Below are 22,982 nucleotides of genomic sequence, written 5' to 3' on the forward strand. Positions count from 1 at the left end.
TAAATTGTTCTAGCTAGAAAGATGTCAGAGAAGGGAAAAATGGAGATCCAGACTTTTCATCAAAAATACATTCATTTAGTTCCTCTTAAGTATAGATACCATACTGTGCTCATGCCTCAAGCCATTTTCCTTCCTGTCCTTGGTTTTAAGATTCCAAGGAAGGGAAAGATGATGTCTGATTGGGGACTTCATTTATTCAAGAAACACTCACTGAACCATTTATTTACCCAAGGTTTGTATAAGTACTGTTTTGTTCATTTTCTAGTAAAAAAGAAAAGACTTATAGTAGGGTAGGACTGATAAGGAAGAGGCTTGTGTGTGTGTGTGTGTGTGTGTGTGTGTGTGTGTGTGTGTGTGTCAGAGAGAGAGGGAGAGAGAGAGAGAGAGAGAGATAACTATTACTCCTACCCCACTTATAAGCTTGTGCCATAAGAAATTATATTAATTTTTTTAAATTTGGAAAGAGCTATCTATATGAAATGAGTGAAAAAATGAGTAGAGCCAAGAGAACATTATATATAGCAAATACAGCTACAGATTTAATATTTGAAGGATAACTTGTGAATGTTCCCCCTAGAGGATGAATGAATGACATAATCTATATATACATATCTGTTTGCTAGATGATGCCTTCTTTATTTAGTCACTTTATGGCTGCCTGCCTCAGTTTCCTCATCTGTAAAATGAGAATAATAATAGCTCCTTTTGGGGATATTATAAGAATCAAATTAGTTAATACTTATAAAGTGCTTTAGAAACCTTAAAACGCTAAGTATGGAGATGCAAAGAGAAAACTTTTATATATAGTATAACTATATAGTTCTATATTTTACATATATGTAGACATATGGATATATATCTATAGTTCATTAGAATTCTAATGCTAATAAACAGATCAGCCTAGAGATACAAGTTGTTGCTCAGTTATTTCATTCTCTTCGTGACTCCACTTGGGGCTTTCCTGGCAAAGAAAGCTTCCTTCTACAGCTCATTTTATAGATGTGGAAACTGAGACAAACAGAGGTAAAGAACTTGCCCAGGGTCAGCTAATAAGTAGCTGAGGTTGAACTGGAACCCAGATCTTCCTAACTCCAGGACCAGGATGAACTTGACCTCTAAGGTTCATTCCAATTCCAAATCTGTTCTGTATGCAAACTATACTTTTCTCTCCTGGTGTGTTCCTCCTAAAATTTAACTCTTTTTTCCAATGGTATTATTTATCCAGTGTCCCTACCACCTCTGGAAAGTCTTTCTTGATATCTATCCTCAGTAAGGAAAATTTTCTTTCCTCAGACTTTATATAGTTCAGGGTATTTTGGTATAGTTTTAAGTTGCACTAAGGGGACCCTTCTGTACTTTATATCTCTCATATTAAATATTTTTACAAGATATGATAAATATTAGTTATTTGTTCCTTCTTAGACTATAAGTCTCATAAGGTTAAAAACTATGCTGTATTTAAACTGTCTCTCACTAAGCATCTACTAGTTGGAATTTTGATCTAAATTTGTTGGCACATAGTTGGTAATTATTTGTTGGTTGATTGTTTGGATCTGGGGAAAGGTCTCTAGTACCAAGCCCACAAGGTTCTATTCTTGGCCACTCTTTTGAAATAAATACATAAATACATAAATAAATGAAATAAATAAGTAACTTGCTGCAAACATGGAAATCCTTCTCATCAAAACTGCAGCTGAAACAAAACTGGGAGGGACAGCAAATATGACTGGCAACAAGACTCAAAACTATCTAGACAGGCTAGGGCCACAGGCTAAAATCAAGATTATATTTATCCCTAATTAAATTTCAAGTCCTCAATTTATGTTGAAAAAAATCAGTTGTACAGGGCTACTGTGGAAGGTACCTGCTTTGGCAACATCTCATTTGGGGAAAAGAATCTGGGCCTTTGGCTGCCCAAAAGTTTAATATGAGCCAACAGTATATATAAAAGGTAGCCACTAAACAGCTAATGTAATCTTAGCCTGCTTTAATAGAAGTCCTGTCTAGTGCCCAAATCAAGGCGGATAATGGTACCACTGTCCTCTGCAGAGAGTAATTTATTCAGTAGAAGAACATTTTTAATAACTTAGAATTGGCCCTCAAAAGAATAAATTGCCTCTACAAAGAATGAACTCCTACTGGAGTTATCCAAGGAAAGATTGTCAAGGGTGCTAAAAAAGAGATCACTACATTTATTATAAATTGTATTGGAAAACTGCCAGATCTATTCCAACACTGACTTTTAATTTTAAATTCTCCTTATGTAGATCTCAAAGGAAATGGCTAAAATATTCCTTCTGTATTCCCACCCCCTCTATTCCCATCCCCATTGCTGAACAAATGCCTGGGGAGTCTGATCTATCATATGAGATTGGGTAGATGTAATTGATATTAGCTCTGTTTTCCTTCCCTCCCAGTTCCCATCAGAAATGCTGTCCTGGTCTGTTTACGTAAAATAGGACTAGCCCATTCATCCCCCTGAGGCTTCACAGAACAAGACAGCAAGCCTAGAAGAAAATTTATCTTCTTTCCATGGCTCCTTGGTTTCCATGGGATTCTGGTATAAGCAGGTGCTTACATACTCTGGGCCGAGAATATTGGGGGTGGGGATAGGATGTGGGCGATTACTTAAATTATTTCCATGGTTAATTTTGTCAAAGCTCTAAACTGACTCATATCCAGAGAGATAAGTTGTTTCCATTATCTTATACTTTGCCATCCAACTTTCCTTGGTTGCCTAGTCAACTATTAGATGTTCTGCTAGACTTTGTCCTGGTTTTGTTCTCTCCCAGCCCTGGGCATGCTGGGGGATACTTGTTGGGATGACTGAATTGTGTGCAGCTGGGCAATGGCGCCCCCTCTCTCTGTGAGCTGCCATCCTTGCTGGGCCCCAGCTCTTAGTGACATCACCAAGCCTAGTTGACAAGGGGCTTATTTCTCTCCTCTCTTACCCCACCCCCTTAAATAATTCTTCTTCCATGTAGTCCTCGCCTTTTAAATCAACTCCTCGTGGCATGGAGCAGTTTGTAGTTATAGATGGAAAAGTCTTGTAGGAGAATAGGACAAACTGAGGAGGGGAGAATTAATCCACATAGAGGGTGAGGGCTAAATGTGCACCTCCTTCTGTGGCTCCACTCTGTAAAGTCATCTGGGTGCTGCTTTCTTTGGCACTTGCTGTCCAGTCAGTCAGCAGGCATTTGATAAGCACCTACTATGGCATCTTATTAAGCCAGACACCTTATTAAACATGGGAGATAAAAAGAAAAACAAAAGACAGTTCTGGCTCTCAAAAAGTTCTCAGTCAAAAGTAGGAGATAACGTGACCACAACTTTGTACAAATAAGATATAAACAATAACATAAATTGGAATAATCAAAAGAAGGAAGATACTAGAATTAAGGAGGATTGACAAAGGTTTCTTGTAGGAGATGGGACATTTAGCTTAGGCTTGAAGAGAATCAGGAGACAGAGAATATGAGGAGGGAGAAAATGCAGGCAAAGGACTGTGAGACAGCCAATTAAATGCCAAGAGTCGGGATGTCTTGTTTTAGTTCCCACCCAGTATATACAAAGCATTGTCCTAGACAGATTCAAGAGAGAGACTATTTGGGTGACACCTTTGGCATTAGTTAGCCTTCTCTAAAGAAAGGGATTTATGTTGCCTGGGTCCAGGAGCACTGGGTTCTATTTGTGTAATGTAGACAAGAAGATGATAGTATTTAGAATTTGAAGGGAGCTTGGACAATCTAGCCAATTCTTTCATTTTATAGAAATAATAGCAGCTGACATTTTGTAAACACACTGTTTTACAGAACTTGTTATACATTTAAGCTTATAACACTAGAATTCCATCGAGCCTTGGACACTTACTAGAATCTGTGTGTGGCTCTGTGAAAATCACAACCTCTGTCTTCCTCAGTTTCTTCAAATAAAAGAATGGGGATAATAACATTGACCTCCCAGGGTTGTTGTGAGGATCAAATGAGATAATTATAAAGCACTTAGTACAGCATCCAGTATATAGTAGGTGCTTAATAAATAAAGCTTGTTCCCTTCTCTTCCCTTGTAGAAGTAGGTAAGTATTATTGTTCCCATTTTACAGATACAGAAGATGTAATGGACAACTTGTTTAAGGTCACAATAGTTAATAACAAAGGAGGGAACTTCTGCTTCAATCAGCCACAAAACTCACCCAAATCCATCTCCAAACAACCACCAAAATAAAAGTCTCAAAACAAAAATTTGGAAAGGCAGAACCAACAAAAGACAGAATGAAGTAAGATTACAACCAAAGAAAACAGAGGGACAAAGGAAGGACCCATCTCTCTGGAGTAATATGGGAGAGGAATGAAATCAGCAGTTTAAGGAGCAGTCTAGTGCATGCAGAAGAGCAACCCAGTACATGGTAAGGAGCTTGAGGAGTAGCCTGGTGCAAATACATTTTAGGGAGCCCTTGGTGGAAGATATAACTCGATGCTTATGACACCCAGAGAAGCTGATAGCTGAGGAGCAGATTCTAGCCAATTTTAGTGCATGTGGCACCTGGGGAAACTCAGGGATAGTATTCCCTTCACTGTAATAGATTTGAGCTTCAACATATAGATGAGTTGACAAAAAAAAAGGTCCCCCTCCAAAATAAGCAAAAGACAAAGAAAAAGTCTAACCCTAAAAAAACTATTTTGGTAACAGGGAAAACCAAAATGCAAGCTCAGAAGAGGAGAGCAATGGCAAAACAGAAATGTGTGAAGCCTCAAAGACCAGGGTGAATAGATGTCACTTCCAAAATGAACTCTTGGAAGAGCCCCAAAAGAGGATCACAAAAAAATAAGAGAGAAGAAAAATCTTGAGAATTCACAAGATATCTAAAAAATGTAGTACAAAACCTCAAGCAAGAAAATGGCTCTCTAAAAATTAGAACTAGGCAAGTAGAAGCTAAGATTTTACGACACAAACAATTTTTTAAAGAATGAAAAAAATAGAAAAATATCTGAAAGATCTCACTGGAAAAACAACCAATCTGGAAAATAAATCCAGGACAGATAACTAAGAATAACTGTATCGCTTAAAAGCCATTATCAAAAAAGAGGCTGAACATCATATTGCAAGACATTATCAAGGATAACTGCTCTAATGTTCTTGAGAAAGAGGAGAAAATAGACATTGAAAGAAATCACTGATTATCTTCTGGAAAAGATCTTAAATCTAAAAATCCCAGGACTATTATAACCACATTCCAGAACTCCCACAGCAAGGAGAAAATACTGCAAATAGCAAAAAAAATTCAAATATTTTGGAACCATAGTCAAGAATGCACACTTTCTAGAAACTTCTAAATTAAAGAACCAGAAGGCCTAGAATATGATATTCTGCAAGACAAAGATCTAGGACTCCAATGAAGAATCATCTACCCAACAAAACTGAATATAATGCTCCAAGGAAAGAAATGCATGTTTAATGAAATAGAGGACTTCCAGGCATTCCTGGCAAAATGACCAGAGGTGAAAAGAAAATTCTTTCTTCTGAGGGCAGCTAGGTAACCCACTGGAATGAGAACTAGGCCAGAGACAGAAAGGTCCTGGGTTCTAATCTGGCCTCAGACACTTCCTAGCTGGGTGACCCTGGGCAAGTCACTTAACCTCCATTGTCTAGCCCTTACCACTCTTATGCCTTAGAACCAATAGACAGTATTGACTCAGAAGGTAAGGGTTTAAAAAAAAGAAAAGAAAAAAGAAAATTCTTTGTTCAAATTCAACCTTTAAGGGAAGCATAAAAAGTAAAAGAGAAGAGAGAAAAACTCCAGAGACTCAGTGGGAAAGTGATAAATAGGATATCTATGGGGAAGCTGGTTAGCTCAGTGGATTGAGAGTCCGGCCTAGAGATGGGAGCTCCTAGGTTCAAATCCGGCCTCAGACACTTCCCAGCTGTGTGGCCCTTGGCAAGTCACTTGACCCCCATTGTCCACCGTTACCACTCTTCCACCAAGGAGCCAATACATAGAAGTTAAGGGTTTAAAAAAAAGATATCCATGCTCTAAGATAACTAAGATACTCAAGATAGTTAAGGTAATCTAAAGAAACAATAAGATTAAACTGATTACATTCTTGCATGGAAAAGTGATACTTAAGATACCTATGATACAAAGATAACCAAGGGAAACAATGGGGTTGAACTGATTACATTACTACAGTTAAGGTGATAACTCAGTTACTTAAGCTATCTAATATACTAAGATACTTGAAGCACCTAAAAGTTACTGAAAATATTTAAGAACTTAATCACTTTTAGAATAATGAATAGAGTATATATAGACAGAGAGAAGGAAATAAGTTTAATGCTATGAGATGCTATTTCCTCCCCCCCCCCACCAAAAAAAAATCAAAGGATTTTAAAGAGGGATATATTGGGAAAAGAGAAAAGGGGAGAAAACTGGAGTTAAATTATCTCACAGGAGGAGGCACATAAGAGTCAATACAGTGGAGGGGAAGGGTGGAGAAAAGGGAGGTTGAACTTCAGGAGGTTGAGGTCAGAAACAAACAAATAATGTGAATTAGGGAAAGGTTGAAAGGAAGGAAGAGAAGGAAAATTGGGTAAATAAGATAGAAGGAAACACACAGTAATCATACCCGAGAATGTGAATGGGATGAACTCACCCATAAAATGGAAAAGGACAACAGAGTGGATTAAAAGCCAGAATCCCACAATATGCTGTCTATAAGAAACACATTTAAAGCAAGGAAACAAACATATATAAAGGTAAAGGACTGGATAAGAATCTTATTATGTATCAGCTAAAGTTAAAGAAGTGTAGCAATTATATACATCAAACCAATAAATAAACAATAAATTAAGAAGGTGAGTAGATTCTCAGACAAGTTAGATTTGATCTTCACAAAAACTGGTCATATGATAGGACATAAAAACCTCACAACCAAATTCAGAAAAAAAAAGAAAAATACATCCTTTTCAAACCATAATGTTACAAAAATTATACTCAACAAAAGGCTGTAAAGAAAAAAAAAGACTAAAAATTAATTGGAGGGATAGCTAGGTAGTACAGTAGAGTGGTAGAGTGCATGCTAGGCCTGAGTTGGTAGGATCCAGGTTCATATCTGACCTCAGACACTTCCTAGTTGTGTGACCCTAGGTAAGTCACTTAATCTCCAATGGCTTGCCTTTGCCATTCTTCTGTCTTAGAATTGAGAATAAGACAGAAAGTAAGTTTTTTTTATTAATTGGAAACTAATAACCTTTTCCTAAAGAATGAGTGGGTCAAAGAACAAATCATAGAAAAATCAACAATTTCATTAAAGAGAATGACAAGAAGACAACATATTAAAATTTTGGGAATGCAGCCAAAGCAATACTTAGGGGAAATTTTATATCTCTATATGTTTATATCAATAAAATAGAGAAAGAGTATAAACAAATTGGGTATGCAACTAAAAAAACTAGCAAAAGAACAAATTTTTAAATTCTCAATTAAATACTCAATTAGAAATCCTGAAAATGAAAGGAAAGATTAATAAAATTAAAAATAAGAAAGCCATTAAACTAATAAATAAAATAAGCAGATAGTTTTTTTGGGGGGAGGAGCACAATAAAATAGATAAACTATTAGTTAATTTGGTCAAAAAGAAAAATGTTAAATATTATCAATAATCAAACACGAAAAGGGCTAATTCATAACCAATGAAGAATAAATTAAAGAAATTATTAGGAGTTATTTTGTTCAATTATATGCTAATAAATCTGATCATCTAAGTGAAATAGATGAATATTTTTTAAAAATATAAATTGGTGAGGTTAACCAAAGAGGAAATAAAATACTTAATCCCATCTCAGAAAAAGAAATCCAATGAGTTATCAATGAATTCCCTAAGGAAAATTTCCCATAGTAGAAGGATTCACAAGTGAATTCTACCAAATGTTTAAAGAAAAATTCTAATACAATATAAACTATTATTTGGGAAAATATTTGAGGAAAGAATTCTACAAAATTCCTTTCATGATACAAATATTATGTTGATACCCAAACCAGTAAGAAAGAAAAATAAAAACAGGAAAAAAAAAACAGAAAAAAACTATAGACCAATCTCTATAATGAAAATTAATGCACAAATTTTAAATAAAATACTAACAAGGAGATTACAGCAATATGTCACAAGGATCATACACTATGATCAAGTTAGTTTTATACTGGGAATACAGAAATGGTTCAATATTAAGAAAACTATCAATATAATTGATTATATCAATAATAAAACTGAAACCATATTATATATAAATAAAGAATACTTTTGACAGAATACAATACCCATTCCTCTTTAAAACACAAGAGAACATTGGAATATATGGAACATTCCTCAAAATGATAAATAGCATCTATCTAAAACCATCAATGAGTGTTATCTGAAATAGAAATAAGCTAGAAGCCCTCTCAATAAGATCAGAAGTGAAGCAATTATGCCAATTATAACCACTTCTATTCAATATACTAAAAATATTAGCTAAACAATAAGAGAAGAAATTGAAGGAATTAGAATAGGCAATGAGAAAAAAAAGCTATCACTCTTTGTGGATGATATGATATACTTAGGGAACTATTAAAAATAATCAAAACAACAACTTTAGCAAAGTTGTAGGATATAAAATCATCAGCATTTCTCTATTCCACCAATAAAGTCCAACAGCAAGAGATAGAAAGAGAAATTCCTTTTAAAATAGCTGTAGGTGATATAAAATACCTGGGAGTCCACCTACCAATCCAAAACAATCCCAGGAACTATAAGATCACAACTACAAAATACTTTTCATACAAATAAAGTCAGATCTAAACATTTTGGAAAACATTAATTGCTCATGGATAGGCCGAGCCAACATAATAAAAGTGACAATTCTACTAAATTAATTTAAAAGTTTAGTGCCATACCAAACAAACTACCCAAAAATTATTTCACAGAGCTAGGAAAAAAATTCATCTGGAAGAACAAAAGGTTGAAAATATCGAGGGAATTAATGAAAAAATATGAAGGAAGGTAACTTAGCTGTATCAGATCTCAAACTATATTATAAAAGAGCAATCAACAAACCAGTCTGGTTCTGGCTAAGAAATAGAGTAGTAGATCAATGGAATAAAATGGGCACTCAGCACACAGTAGTAAATGACCATAGCAAACTAGTGTTAAGTAAAAATCCAAAGAGCCAAGCTATTGAAAGTAGAGCTTTTGGGGACAGCTGGGTAGCTCAGTGGATTGAGAGCCAGGCCTAGAGACAGGAGGTCCTGGGTTCAAATCTAGCCTCAGACACTTTCCAGCTATGTGACCCTGGGCAAGTCACTTGACTCCCATTGCCTAACCCTTTCCACTCTTCTGCCTTAGAGCCAATACACAATTACCTAAGACGGAAGGTAAGGGTTTAAAAAAAAAGTAGAGCTCTCTATTTGACAAAAATTGCTGGAAAAATTGGAAAAAGGTATGGCAGAAAATAACCACAGACCAACACCTCACATCATATAACAAGGTAAAGTCAAAATAGATGCATGATCTTCACCAGGAAGAAAGAAACAAACAATTTCCCCTAAACTCAGGACTTTCACTGCAAGGCCTCAAAACATCCACTTCCAAGATGGTGTAGGTATCCTTCCAGAGCCAGGTTTCCATGGTGACCAAAAAAGTATAATTAAGGCTTAGGCCTAGTGAAACCAGGGAAGAGAGTTAAGAGAGAAAAAGGAGAGAAGAGAATGGCAAAAGGGATAAAACAAAGAGGAGAAACCCAATAAATCAAGTTCCCTACCTCAATGTCCATTGAAATAAAAGTCCAGGGCTCTTTGTTTAAAATTCCTTTCTGAATGTTCTCTAAGGATTGTATTGGGAGATAATGGATGCAAAGTGTTTTGCAAAATTGAAATGGTACATAAACATCAGCTGTTATTAGAGTAATGTGATAACCACAGAAAGGAGCTAAGCACAAGGAGATAGTTATGAATTTAATAGTGCCTCCTACACAACTGCTTCCTTCTACCTTAGCCCTATGACAGCTGAAGCCCAAGAAGTAGCAACCTTGATCCCAGATGGGCTGAGCAGCCTGAAAGAAAACAAGACGGGGAGGTGGCGGGGAGCCTAGGTAAAGTTAGGTGATACCAGCATCTGTAACTACTGGAAGGCAGAAAAGAGACTCTGGCCCCAAAACAGCAGATAGATGAGGAAACCATCCCCCCAGGGGCAAGAGAGCCCCATAGCCCTCCCTACAAACAGACATTAAGGTAATAACCTGCAAGAGGGTACTCAGTCAACTCTTTCTGGCTCAGATTCAAAGGGACACAGCTGAAATGGAATGGTATAAAATGCCAAAATGCTCCAGTTTGTCCTCCCTGCAGTAACTGTCAGCCAAATATAGCCAATTAGCTTAAGGCATTCCTTCCTCACACACACGGGCAACTAACTCTCTAGGGAATCTTGAAGGGAATAGAGTTTGACAGTTGGGAAGGAGCTCGGCAACCATGTAGACCTATCTATATATGACAGGAATCCCTAATTTTACATACCCAACAAGTATTTCTCTAGCTTCTGCTTGAGGGGGGCAGCTCATTCCACTTTTGGACACCTTTCACTGTTAAGAGGTCATGCAGCAGGGCAGCTAAGTGGATACTTCCTAGCTGTGTGACCTTGGATAAGTCCCCTTAACCCCCATTGCTTAGTCCTTACCACTCTTCTGCCTTGGAACCAATACTGAGTATTGATTCTAAGACAGAATGGTAAGGGTTAAAAAAATCAAAAAGTAGAAAGAATGATTTAAATGAAGTGAGAGGATGCAAGTTAGTATTCCAACTCAACTATTTACTACCTGGGACCTGTAACTTCCCTCTCTCAATTCTCACTGCTCTTAGCACCCTCCATCAAACCTGAATTAATCTCTTGGCAGATTCTACCCATTGCTTCTGCAAAAGTTTTGCCCTTTAGGTTGAAACAGAACAAGTCTGGTCCCTTCTCCATAGGACAGTCCTTCAAATATTTGAAGATAGCTATCTTGATTTTGTCTCATGCCTGTTGACTGATGTCTATTTCAGTTAATATCAGATCTGTATGCTTTCTTCTCTGAGCTAAATCTCTCTGATCCCTTCACCAAAGACCAGATGAGGTATTCCACTCTGATCTTCAGAAGAAAAACTAGAGAATTTGTAGTTGGAAGATAAGTTTGAATTCCAGTCCTGCCATTTCTACTTGTGCAGATAGTCTGCTAGGTGGTACAAAGGATATAATGCCAGACTTAAAATCAGGAAAACCCGAGTTCAAATGCAGCCTTAGATACATACTAGCTATATGACCCATGGCAAGTCACTTAAACCTCTGTTTACCTTAGTTTTCTCAACTGTCAAATGGAGGCACAGGAGCACCTATGTCTCATAGAATTGTTGGAAGGATTAAATGACATATTTGTAAAGTATTTAGCATAGTGCTTGGCACATAGTAGGTGCTTGATAAATATTTGTTTCCTTCCTTTGCGTTACTTCTCTTCTGGAGTCCTTATTTTCTTTTCCTTATCTGTAAAATGCAAGGGCTGGAGGTAAAGCTGAGAAGGAATCCAAGGATCCAAATATATTTATCAAATCTAGCCAAAGGTATTTTCCTAATCAGTGGTTACTAATCTGTTGACAATGGGTGAGAAGCATCCAAGTTAAGAGTCAGGACAATATGGGTTCAATCCCACCTCAGACACATACTATTTGAGTAACCAAGGGCAAATCACTTAAATTCTCAATGCTTTCTGGGCACACTCTAATCAGAAATCTAATTTGGCAGGTCATGAGTTTAGGGGCCATTGTTTTTTTGTTTCTTCCTGTGAATGTCAGTCCAAAATTCTTTGGATTTTCTAAAAGGAAAACATTTTTAAAACACCCTTCCAGTGTTCTCTTCTCCTACATCCCTCCAACACATAGGTGAGAATCATTTAACTTATTCTGTGAGCTTTAGTTTCCTCATTTGTAAAATGTGGAGGCTAGATTTAGTGGAAGTTATTCAAAATAGGATTCAAATATGAAAAAAGAATCTCTACCCAAAGGCTTAATGGCCAAAGGTTGGGACTAGGTTAAGCAGCTCTTCTTCCTTAGCTGTCTTTTTTCCTTTCTCTCCTTTTTACAATTTCCCAGAAACTGAAATTGGAGGTGATGGTTTTTAGTTGCTACTTCCTGCCTTTGTCTCCAACTGGCCCCCTCCTGCTCTTCTTTGGCATGTTTATCTTTCCTTTCCCAGTGCTACCTTTTAAAGGCCCAAGTTGGAAATCCAGAGAGCTGGAATGATAAACTGCAAGAGTGAAGGAGGAGAATTCCACAGCCTTAGATGGCAAAATTTCCATGGTCTCATTGCCCTGGGACTTACCCTTCCTAGAAAAGCCTCCTCTGTTCCTGGGCTGCTTCTCATGCTTAGTAAGAAGGAGGCAGAGTTCTGGGGAGGGAAGGTTGAGCTTCCTTGGTTGATGCCCTGTGGCAGTAGCACCAGTATAGGGCTGAGAGACTGCCTTGACAGGGACAGACACAGGCTCTATTCCCTTTTGACCAGAGGTAGTTCTGAGCAGGGTAAGGAGCAATGTTTTTTTGAGGTTGGTTGTTTTTTTTTGTTTGTTTGTTTTTGTTTTTCATTTTTGACCAATCCTTTATTTTCTTTGCTTAAATTCCTACTCAATATCTGTGGACATTTCTCAAGTCTCTTCCTTTCTCTCTCATGACTACTTCCTTTTTTTTTTTATTTAGAATATTTTTCCATAGTTAAATGATTCATGATTTTTCCCACCCCTCTTCCCTCCTTCTTCCTGGAGTTGACAAGCAATTCCACTGGGTTATACATGTATATTGTTCAAAACCTATTTCCATTTTATTCATATTTGCAATAGAATGATCTTTTAACATCAAAACCCTAATTATATCTCCATCGACCCATGTGATCAATCATATGTTATTCTTCTGTGTTTCTCCTCCCACAGTTCTTTCTCTGGATGTGAATAATGTTCTTTCTCATAAATCCCTCAGAATTGTCCTGGATCATTGCATTGCTGCTAGTAGAGAAGTCCATCACATTCGATTATGCCATAATGTATCTGTCTCTATGTACAATGTTCTCCTGGTTCTGCTCCTTTCTCTCTGTAACCATTCCTGGAGGTCTTTCCAGTTCAAATGGAATTCCTTCAGCTCATCATTCCTTACAACACAATAGTATTCTATCACCAACAGATACCATACTTTGTTCAGCCATTCCCCAATCAAAGGGCATCTCCTCATTTTACAACTTTTTGCCACCACAAAGAACGCAGCTATGAATATTTTTGTACAAATCTTTTTTCCTTATGATCTCTTTGGGGTATAAACCCAGCAGTGGTATGGCTGGATCAATGGGCAGGCAGTCTTTAAAAGCTAGGAGCAATATATTGATAAAACAAACTGATGAAGTTTACACTCATAGAGAAGTTCTTTAAAGTTTACTTGTCCAAGCTGTTTGTGCCCCACTCCAAAACAAAAATGAACAGTCTTCCAACTGCTCTAGGTTCAAATTGTATTGAGGCTATTCTTCTCTAGCCCCATAGCCAGCCCTGTGGAGAATCCTTCCCATCCCCCTCCTCTACATCCGTGATATTGAGGGTCATGAAGCCACCTTTTCCACATATACATAGGGCATTGAGGGGTGCACTGGATAGAGCACTAGGCCTAGAGTCAGGAACACCTGAGTTCAAATCTAGCCTCAGACACTTACTGATTTTGTGACTCTGGGCAAGACTCTGTTTGTCTCAGTTTCCTCATCTGTAAAATGAGCTGAAAGATCTTTGCCAAGAAAACTCCAAAATAGGATCATGCAGAGTTGGACATGACTGAAAATGACTGAAACAACAAACATATGCAAAATGATATTAGGGGCACTATGAGATTAAGAAACAGGTATTAGGTCTCTATAATCTACAAGTTCTCCATCCTATCATCCTTATAGCCTAATTTCTTTATGGATATCAGAGTGCCTAAAATGGGATGTTGGGCCAGTATAGCATTAAGTATATAAGTAGTTTGTTGGGGTTGTCATCTGTCTTTGGAGGTTCAACCAGTGTTGTCCTCTAGCCTGTTTTACCCATGATTGTGCTATCCTGAGGATGATAAACTCTTTCCACTTCCAACAAAAGTTGTGGGGCTTAGATTTTAGTTTTTGTTTTTTATTCTTTTTTTTCTTCCTTTAAACCTAAAGAACAATATCTTATCGACTCAAGGAGGTGTGGCTTGATGATATGCAGCTATTGACCAGCTTAGAACCTCTGATATTCTTTTTTTTTAAATCCTTACCTTCCATCTTAGAATTACTACTGTATATTGGTTCAAAAGCAGCAAAGCTGTAAAAGCCAGGCAATGAAGGTTAAGTGACTTGTCCAAGGTCACAGAGCTAGGAAGTATCTAAGGTCAGATTTTAACCTGAGACTTCTCAATTCACTGAGCGGCCTAATTGCTCCCCTTATTAATAGTGCAGTAAGGCTCACAGTCACTGTAGATTCCCTCAGCTAAGCCTAGAGTGACTCACGGATGGTGTGGACTAGGGCTATTTCCAATCTGACATATATACTACCATACCTTTTGGCCTTGGGAGATGCCCCTGAATAAATACTGGCCTTGACACATGGACAGAAAAAACTTGTAGAACTGCACCTGAAGTAAGGAGGGATTAGAGAGAGATTTATATCTGGGAGCAATCGTAAAGGTCTTCTCATCCAACTCCCTCATTTTATAGATGAGGACACCGAAACTCTAGAATAATTGATTGACTTCCCTATGGTCACAGAACATGAACAAGGATCTGAATCCAACTCCCTTGACTCAGTATTCCATTTTCCCATCTCATCCCTCCTAGTTATGCTCTCTACCCCTGAAAGGAAGACTGAAAGTAAGGATTTGTTCATTAATGCATTCATTTAACAAGTACCCCTCATTATTTGACTAGAGGGCCCTTGCCCTCATGAAATCAATTCCACTCAATCAACGTTTATTAAGCACCAACTCTGTGTCAGGCTCTGGGCTTATTGCTGGGGGTACAAAAACAGGCAAATGGCGCTTCCAGCCCCCAAGAAGATTACCGTCTAATGGGAGAGACAATATGCAAACAAATATAAACTTAGTCTAGCAGGGAATAAAACACAGAGAGGACTATTAAACAAAATATTAAAGTATGCAAGGTAAGAGTTGGAAGATAATTACTGGTTGATCATAGAAGGTTTCATATAGCAAGTAGCATTTGAAGTGGGCTTTAAAAGATGACTAAGATTCACCCTTACTTTCCTGGGCAGGGTTAGAAGGCCTAAGGGATGAAGTAGAGAGAGTTTGATGGTATTAGGGATTATTCTAAGACTTCTGATACTCATCATTTGCTTTTTTCTTTCTAAATAAAATCAAACACCTTCTGTCATTTGTCTTTCCCATGTCTTTTCACTGCCTTCTCCCCAATTTTCCTTCTCTCTTGGAGGTGTTATAGTAACTGATCAGCGATTGGCATTCTGGGGCCATCTGGGTGACTAGAGAATTTCAGTTCCTTGTGTTCTGAATCACTTCATCTTCTGAGACGATAGGTGGGCTCCAGCTATCATTGGCTGTCCCTCTGACCATCAGTCAGAGGCCATTTCCTTCTACTCAAACCCGAAAAAACCCTATATCTAGCCTACTACTTACCCTATTTCCTTGAGTCAGTGATTGGCAACTGTAATCCCTTACTTAGTCTAAGATTATTCAGTTGTCAATATGAACATCAGGAGAGATTATCTCTTCAGCTCACTAGAGCTTCTGAAAAATCATCAGTTGTATGACCTGCTTACGGTTTGCCCTTTTCACTAGGGCTCAAAAGCTCTTGCTTTTAGACAGGACCATCTGCCACCTCCAAAGTTCCCCAAGCAATGAGACTTGGATGACACGAGAAATGCTTCACTGACATGAAAAAGGGAAGCATTTAATAAATGTTTGAATAAGCCACTGCTGGTGAGCAAGAGTGTAGCGAATATGCTTGTATGGAAAGTACTGGATAAGTTGGCATGTCTTTGGGCAACCTCTGGAAACTTTATCTTCTCTATTATGAGAGAAAAGAAAGCTTGAGGAATGGGGTTGATTGCTGCCTGCTTTTGACTGAAAGGGGGATAATCTGGGCTTAAGAAGAAAAAGCCACTTGAATTACTGAGGATGTAAGGTGATTTTGGCACTTGACTCCCTTCTTAGTATATTAAGGATGAGGCAGGGTTTGGATTTTTCAATTTGGTGAATGGGTGAAGAGAGAGGCAAGAAAATATTTCTTTTCTCAGTCCCTCCAACTTAATAGTCTCATCAATATAACTGAATCTTTTCCTTCTCCAGCTTAAATTGTGATCTTTGATCTTTGGCTTATTCTCTTGGTTCCTGAGAAGATTGATTTTTTAAAGAGCAGCTTTTAGGGGCTAGGGGCAAGAGGAAACTTTGAAAATAAAATAATACCAATGGTCCATTTTGCTGTTGCAGGCCCATAAATAGAATCACCGTAGCCAGGCTGTACACTCTCTTTGCCATAGCAACATAAAGAGAGTGTTTATAACAGCCTGTCATCCATATTGGAAAAACATCAGCTGCTTCTCCTTCTATACTACATTGGAGCTGGTTGTTCAGGCCCTTCCAGAACCAACTGTGATTGTTCCCAGAGAAGTATTGCAGTCACAGTGGGCCCAGGGTGGGGTTTTTGGCAGGGAAGGGAAAGAGGAGTGTGGGCTCCAGATATGAACAGGAACTGTGGCATCTCAGAAGCCATATGTGACCAAAAAATCATTATTTATTTTGATTCTAGTCTATGTCTCTCTTCTGAAATCTCATGAGGAGAAAGGGATTGGGGGTGAAAGAAACAATTTCTTCTGACTCTAGGTCCTTGGGCCCTGATTGTTCCTCTTTACCTGATGAAGTAGCTTTAATTTACTTTCTGGGACTCATCTTTGGCCTTTGCAGTAGTAGCCTGTTGTATTTCAAATCTTTCCAGGTCTGTTTACCCAAGGACTGAAGAAAGGGCTTTCGGTGAGGGGCCAAGGTCCCTGGATTTCTCTGTGGGAAAGGTAATTCAATCTAGAATTCTGACATTCATGCTCCTTTCATAGTGAGAAGATATTGGTCTAGAGGATCTCAAAGAACTTAACCAATCATCCTAAGTTGTGTAATTAACTTTACGGTTCATTTCTAGTGTTTTTTCTTGTTGTAGAATAGAGAAGAACTATAGAGAACACTGAAGAAACTGATAAACAAAAAAGATTCAGAGTGATACTTGTAGGGAGCAGGTGTCCTTACTTAGCCTGCTTACCACATGACTAAGAGGCCCCTTGCCTTTCTTCTGTTTGCCTAGGATGTCCAAGAACTAGGTCTGGGAATAGGAAAAATCTGGAGAGAGTCATAAGATCATTGGTGTAGAGCTATAAAAAAATGTTAGAAGCTATCGAGTCCAACCCACTCATTTTACATTTTCCAAAGTTAAGGCATCCCCCAGACAGGTTGCAAGACTCATTCAAAGTCATACAAGTAGTAAGAGGTGATATTTAAATGCCAGTCTTTTAAACTCCAAATCCAACCTTCTTTCCATTATACCCCAATGTATCTCAAGGAGAGACAGTCTGGACTTGGGGGAAGTTGGTGGATTTATTTAGTAAAACTAACTCTCCTTTGCTTCAGTTGCCCAATTTGCTTTTTGCCTAGGGATACCATTCTCTTTCCTTTACCTTCAAGAGTCCTATAGATCAAGTGACTTCCCATTTCTTTAAACAAGGAAGAGGTACTCACCATGGTGGTGGCAGTAAATTAACCCAGTTAAATCAACACATTTTTATGAAGGGCCTACCATATATAAGTACCCAGCCAAGTGCTAGGGATAAGAAGACAAAAGAAAGATAATCCCTGCCTCCTTTGAGCGTCTATCATTCACTGTGACTAGAAGCTAGTTGTAGAAATCTTGACTCTAGTAGTCCAAGGAGAATCAGATTCCAACAGTGAATACCAGTCCCTCCCTTTCTTCCCTAGCAAGGCATATCTCTGCTGAAATTTGTTTCTAAAAATAATACAAGAACCAATCTAGCCACTAAAAAGTCCCTTTGTTTCCTTCCAGTCAAAATCTGGGAGAACCAAAATGACCCTAAGCAAGGCAGTTTCTATGTTAACATAAAAACATAGAGAGGGGGCAGCTAGGTGGCTCAGTGGATTGAGAGCCAGGCTTCAAGACATGAGGTCCTAGGTTCAAAATACTTCCTAGCTGTATGACCTGTAAGGCACTTAACTCCCTTTGCCTAGCCCTTACTGCATTCCTGCCTTGGAACCAATACACAATGCAGATTCTAAAATGGAATGTAAGGGTTTAAAAAAAGTAATGCTAATATAGAAGGTAAGGGTTTGAAAAAAAAAAACTGAAGGTAAAAGTCATGGACTGGAAGCCGCCTACTCCCCTTCAACTCTCATCTCCAGAAGTCCCCTTTGCCTTAGATTGGATAGGCTTTTATTTTTTTATTTAAATTTATTTATTTGTTATATTAAAATACCCAGCTAATTCCCTCTCTTTCTCCCTCTCCTCCCCCCATTCAAGAAGGCATCATTTGACAAAAAATGTATGTATATATAAATATTTCTATTTATCAGTTCTTCAGAGACTATTACAAATATTTCCTTTTTGAGAGTGGGAGGGGGTAGGGAGGGCAAGGGCAAGACATTTAGGAGTAAAGAAAATTAGTATGACATGACTTATCACTGTTAAGAGATGTATTGGCTTTTGGTTATCATTGCTTCCTTTGTAAATGCTCGCCAACCATCTCTTTAAAAATTCTTCAAATAAAATTTTCAGGAATCTGAGTCAAGTTTACTGGCCTATAGTTTTCCAACCAAGTATTCTTAACTTTTTTGAAGCATTTGCTCTTCTCCAATCTTGGGGTACCTCTCCTATTTTTCACAATCTTAAAATATAACTGACAATAGACTAATGATCACATGCCAGTCCAACTCTCTCCTAGTATAGATGAGGAAGAACTGAGACCCAGAGCTCCAAAAATGTGGTTTTCTAAAGATCACACTGGTAGTGAGCTGTAACAGGTCCAGGTTTTCAAACTAGGTCCTCTGAATCCAATCTATTCTTCTCTTATACCACACCTCCAGAATTCATGATTTCAGTCTTCCTATTAATACCAAAGTGACCAAAAAAAAGTAGCAGAATATCCTTCCCCCAGAGGTTCTGAATATACTTCTCTTCATCCTTTCTCTTCTTCCAGACTACCCTCATCCATCCAGTCTGTACTATTCTGGCAAAAAAGACATTCCTTCAGTCATTCCAGAAGGTAATAGTAGGTTAGAAATCAGAGTCCCAAGGGTAAGTTGTAAGGTCAGAGTGTATTGGAAGCCCCATTTCCTGCTCCCACCTTAAATGAGACCCTATGTTTCCACTAAGCATAACCCATCATTCTGGACCCAGTACAGGAAACAGTTAGGGTGTAGACTTCAAACAAAAAAAATATTAAGTACTCAGGCTCTATGTTTTTTTTTTAATTTTTACCTTCCATCTTAAAGTCAATAATGTATCTTGGTTCCAACACAGACGAACAGTAAGGGCTAGGCAATGGGGTTCACTTTTGGAGTCCAATTTTCCCTGGACTGCTCAGTAAGATGTAAAAACAGTGGAAAGATGTGGGAGGCACATTATTAAAGGCTTGAATAATAAGTGGATGATCTTATGTCTGGGCCTGGAAGTGATAGGGAGCCACTTGGAGTTTACTGTGGGGTGGAGGGGAGAAGGGCGTGGTAGACATAATCAGATTTATTTAAGATCACAGCTGAGTGGAAAATGGACTTGAGTCAGGAGAGATTTGAGGCAGGCTTTTTCTTTTAAACCTTTACCTTTCTGTCATAGAATTGATCCAAGTTTCAGTTCCAAGATCAGTAAGGTCTAGACAATTGGGTTTAAGTGATTTGCCCAGGATCACACAGCTAGTAGGAGTCCAAGGCCAGATTTGAAGTTGTAAAGACTCTAGACCCAGTGCTTTACCCACTTTGTTCACCTAGCTTTCCTTCCTAACTTTATTACTTATTAGTTATGTGACCATGGACAGCTCACTCTCTGCTCTGCACTCCAGTTTTCTCATCTCACAGGAGAGGGTTGGGCTAGATGACCTCCAAGGTCCTCTCTAGCTCCAAGCCCTATGAAACACAGTAGTCATTGGTTATCCCTTGCTTCTGGCATATGGTGATAGGCCTAAAATTGAAAATTTGGGGAAGCACAATATTATCCTGGAAAGAGAGAACTGGCCCAGAAATGGGAGAAGCTGCATTCTGATCTTCCTTCTGATTCTTACTCTTCTATATGACCATCCACAAATTGCTTCACCTGAGTGAGCCTCATTTCCCTATGTAAAATTAATAATTCTGGCTAAACAGCCTCTAAATACCTGTCCAATCTAGATGATCCAAGGTTATGTCATCAGGAGTAAGGGTATATGTGTGCATACTTGTGGGCTAGGGATGGGGATATGGCTATATAAGGGAGGCTCTTACCCATATTGCCTAGTGATCGAGGAAGAACTTTACTATCTTAAAGAAGGTTGTAGATACTTGAGGGCAAGTACTATTTGCCATTTTGTCTTTGTTTCCATAGCCTTATTTAAAATTTTATTTGCTCAAAGTTGATTTATTTGAACATCTTTCCTGAAGGGAGGTGATGCTCTCTATTTCTGGGAGGTGCCTGCATTTTGGGAGAATTTTGGGAAAATAAGCATAGTCAAAGAAGTTTTAGATGGGGAAGGGAGAGGATTAAGGGGTCAAGAGATATGAATTCTTTTTTATGTTGATATTTTTAGTTGTATTTGATTAATTGATTGATTGATTTAGAAAATTTTCCATGGTTACGTGATTCATGCTCTTTCCCTCCCCTCTTTCCTCCCCCTCCTGGAGCTGACAAGCAATTCCACTGGGTTATACATTTAAGAGATATGAATTCTTATTCCAACTTTGTCACTAATTCAGTCAACCTTGGTCAAAGCCTCAATTTCTCAGGCCTTCAGTATCTTCTTTATAAAATAGGAATAATATTAGCTTACCTTCTTCATATAGATGTTGTATGTGAACATAAACATGAAAAATATTTTGTAGAAATACAAATACTTAATGTTTTTCAATCAGTTAATGTTTAAATGGAAGAGAAGTGGTATTTTCCAAACTGGTTGGAGTGATCATAAAAATGAAGGGTACTACTCATTTGGGACTTCCTTTGAGGCTGGGACTGGGTACACTTGAAAATATTATTACTCTTTTGGCAGTTGCCTAATATTTGGAGTCCATGCCAAATAGGCTAGAACTCTCAGATCAGCATGCTTTGAGTTGAGAGAGTAGTTGGCAACCTACTGCCCAATCTAGCTACAAAGAAGCTTCTACAACTGTTCGGCAGGCCTGCAAATCAGTCTGAGTCTGAGGTTCCACTAGGTACCCAAATACCAGGGGACAAGTCTACCATGGTTTCTTGGATGGACTGGGACGCAAACAACTTTTAGCCCTTTTTTCCCCATTCATATTTTGTTCTCCCTGCCTCCAATCCTCCTTGGATAACCCAGAAGGTAGAAGAACTTGAGGATGGCATCCTACTGGGGCTATGAAAGGAGCAGTTTTCTAGAACTTCCAAGGTAGATGTAATTGAGGGAAAATCCCAGGCATAGGCTAAAGCTACATATGTTGTTTGTTTGTTTGTATATAAGAGCAGGAATAGAACACCTGCTCTTATCACATGAAAAGATACAGGGTAGAGTAAGTAATTGATGCCAGTGGTTATAATAGAAACCCACCAAGGATGGGAAAACTTCAAGGGATACAGTCTGGAATTTAAACCGATTTTTATTTCCTTTATTATCTCAGATTTTTTTCTTTATGGGCCATATTTCCCTTGTGATGATTATAAGAGAGCTTGCTTGGGAATCTCTTATGCCTTGAGGGTGGATTTTGGTGGAGGCAGTGGGGCCAGGCATTTTGCCAATCTAAATTTCTCATTCATCTCTACCTATCTCCTTCCCTAGAAGGCTTGGAGGAGGCAACGCTGACTCTTTCCTATTTGATGGGTGGGGAAATGATATCCCAGAGCTTTGTTAAAATGTAACTTGGGGACCAAAGATAATGTGGATTTGGTTATCTCTAAGGCTAGAACCACTCTGTCTTAAAAATTCAGAGTCCAATCCTCTGTCCTCTAGGTTGAATACAGATATTAATACTCACTCTGAATGGTTCAAGAGCTCCATTTGAGCCTGAGCATGATAGACGGCTCGCTTCTGCCCCAAACCCCATGGTTCTACCAGCCTTGAAAGAGAAGTTGAATAGAACCTGATTCTATGGCACAACCTGTCTTAATTGTGGATGTGAAGAATGTTTGCTGCATAGGTTTAGACTCGGGTCAGGCATTTAGTAAGCACTGCAGTCCCCTAAAGACTCCTTCAAAATCAAAATTGAAGATCTGAGGCTAACTTAATCCTAGCACTTTGGGAGATTCAAAAGCCCTTAGTAGGAAAGGCAGCACAAGGTAGTAGAACCAGCCACACCTGAATGGACTCCAAATCTATATTAGACATTTATATTTATAACTGTTGGATCACCCTTCAAAATCTCAGTTACTATATTTGTAAAATTAAAATACTTTTACAACATACATCCATAGGATCTTGGCAAAGAAAGCCTAAAGTTAGCCTATAAAATGTGGCTTTATCTTTGCTTATCTTTCTTGCTTATGCCCCAATTGAACAGACACGAAGGATCCCAGAAAAGAAACAGACCTTGGCCAGGAGGGGAGGAAAAAAAAACCCTCTGCAGCTGAGCTGACTGAAAGTGGTGTGGGGTGAATATTATTTTTTGACCTATATGATTATTGGAAGGCTATTTAAGGACTCTTCCATCTTGAACTCAATTAGCTGCCTTTTCCTCTGACTCTTTGTTTTTCTTCTAAAGGTATCATTTCCTTATTAGA

General features: G+C 38.3%; 1 protein-coding gene across 1 annotated transcript in view; it reads left to right on the top strand.

Moving 5' to 3' along the window:
- Nucleotides 1-15,754: 15,754 nt before the first annotated feature.
- Nucleotides 15,755-22,982, top strand: part of ATP2B4 (ATPase plasma membrane Ca2+ transporting 4) — a 48,679-nt gene continuing 41,451 nt past the window's right edge. Inside the window, 2 exon segments of the mRNA XM_044674925.1 lie at nt 15,755-15,829; nt 19,261-19,326. Of these exon segments, the coding sequence (XP_044530860.1) occupies nt 15,755-15,829; nt 19,261-19,326 (141 nt within the window).

The sequence above is a fragment of the Gracilinanus agilis genome, chromosome 4 (assembly GCF_016433145.1).
Source record: "Gracilinanus agilis isolate LMUSP501 chromosome 4, AgileGrace, whole genome shotgun sequence".
Classification (NCBI taxonomy): Eukaryota; Metazoa; Chordata; class Mammalia; order Didelphimorphia; family Didelphidae; genus Gracilinanus; species Gracilinanus agilis.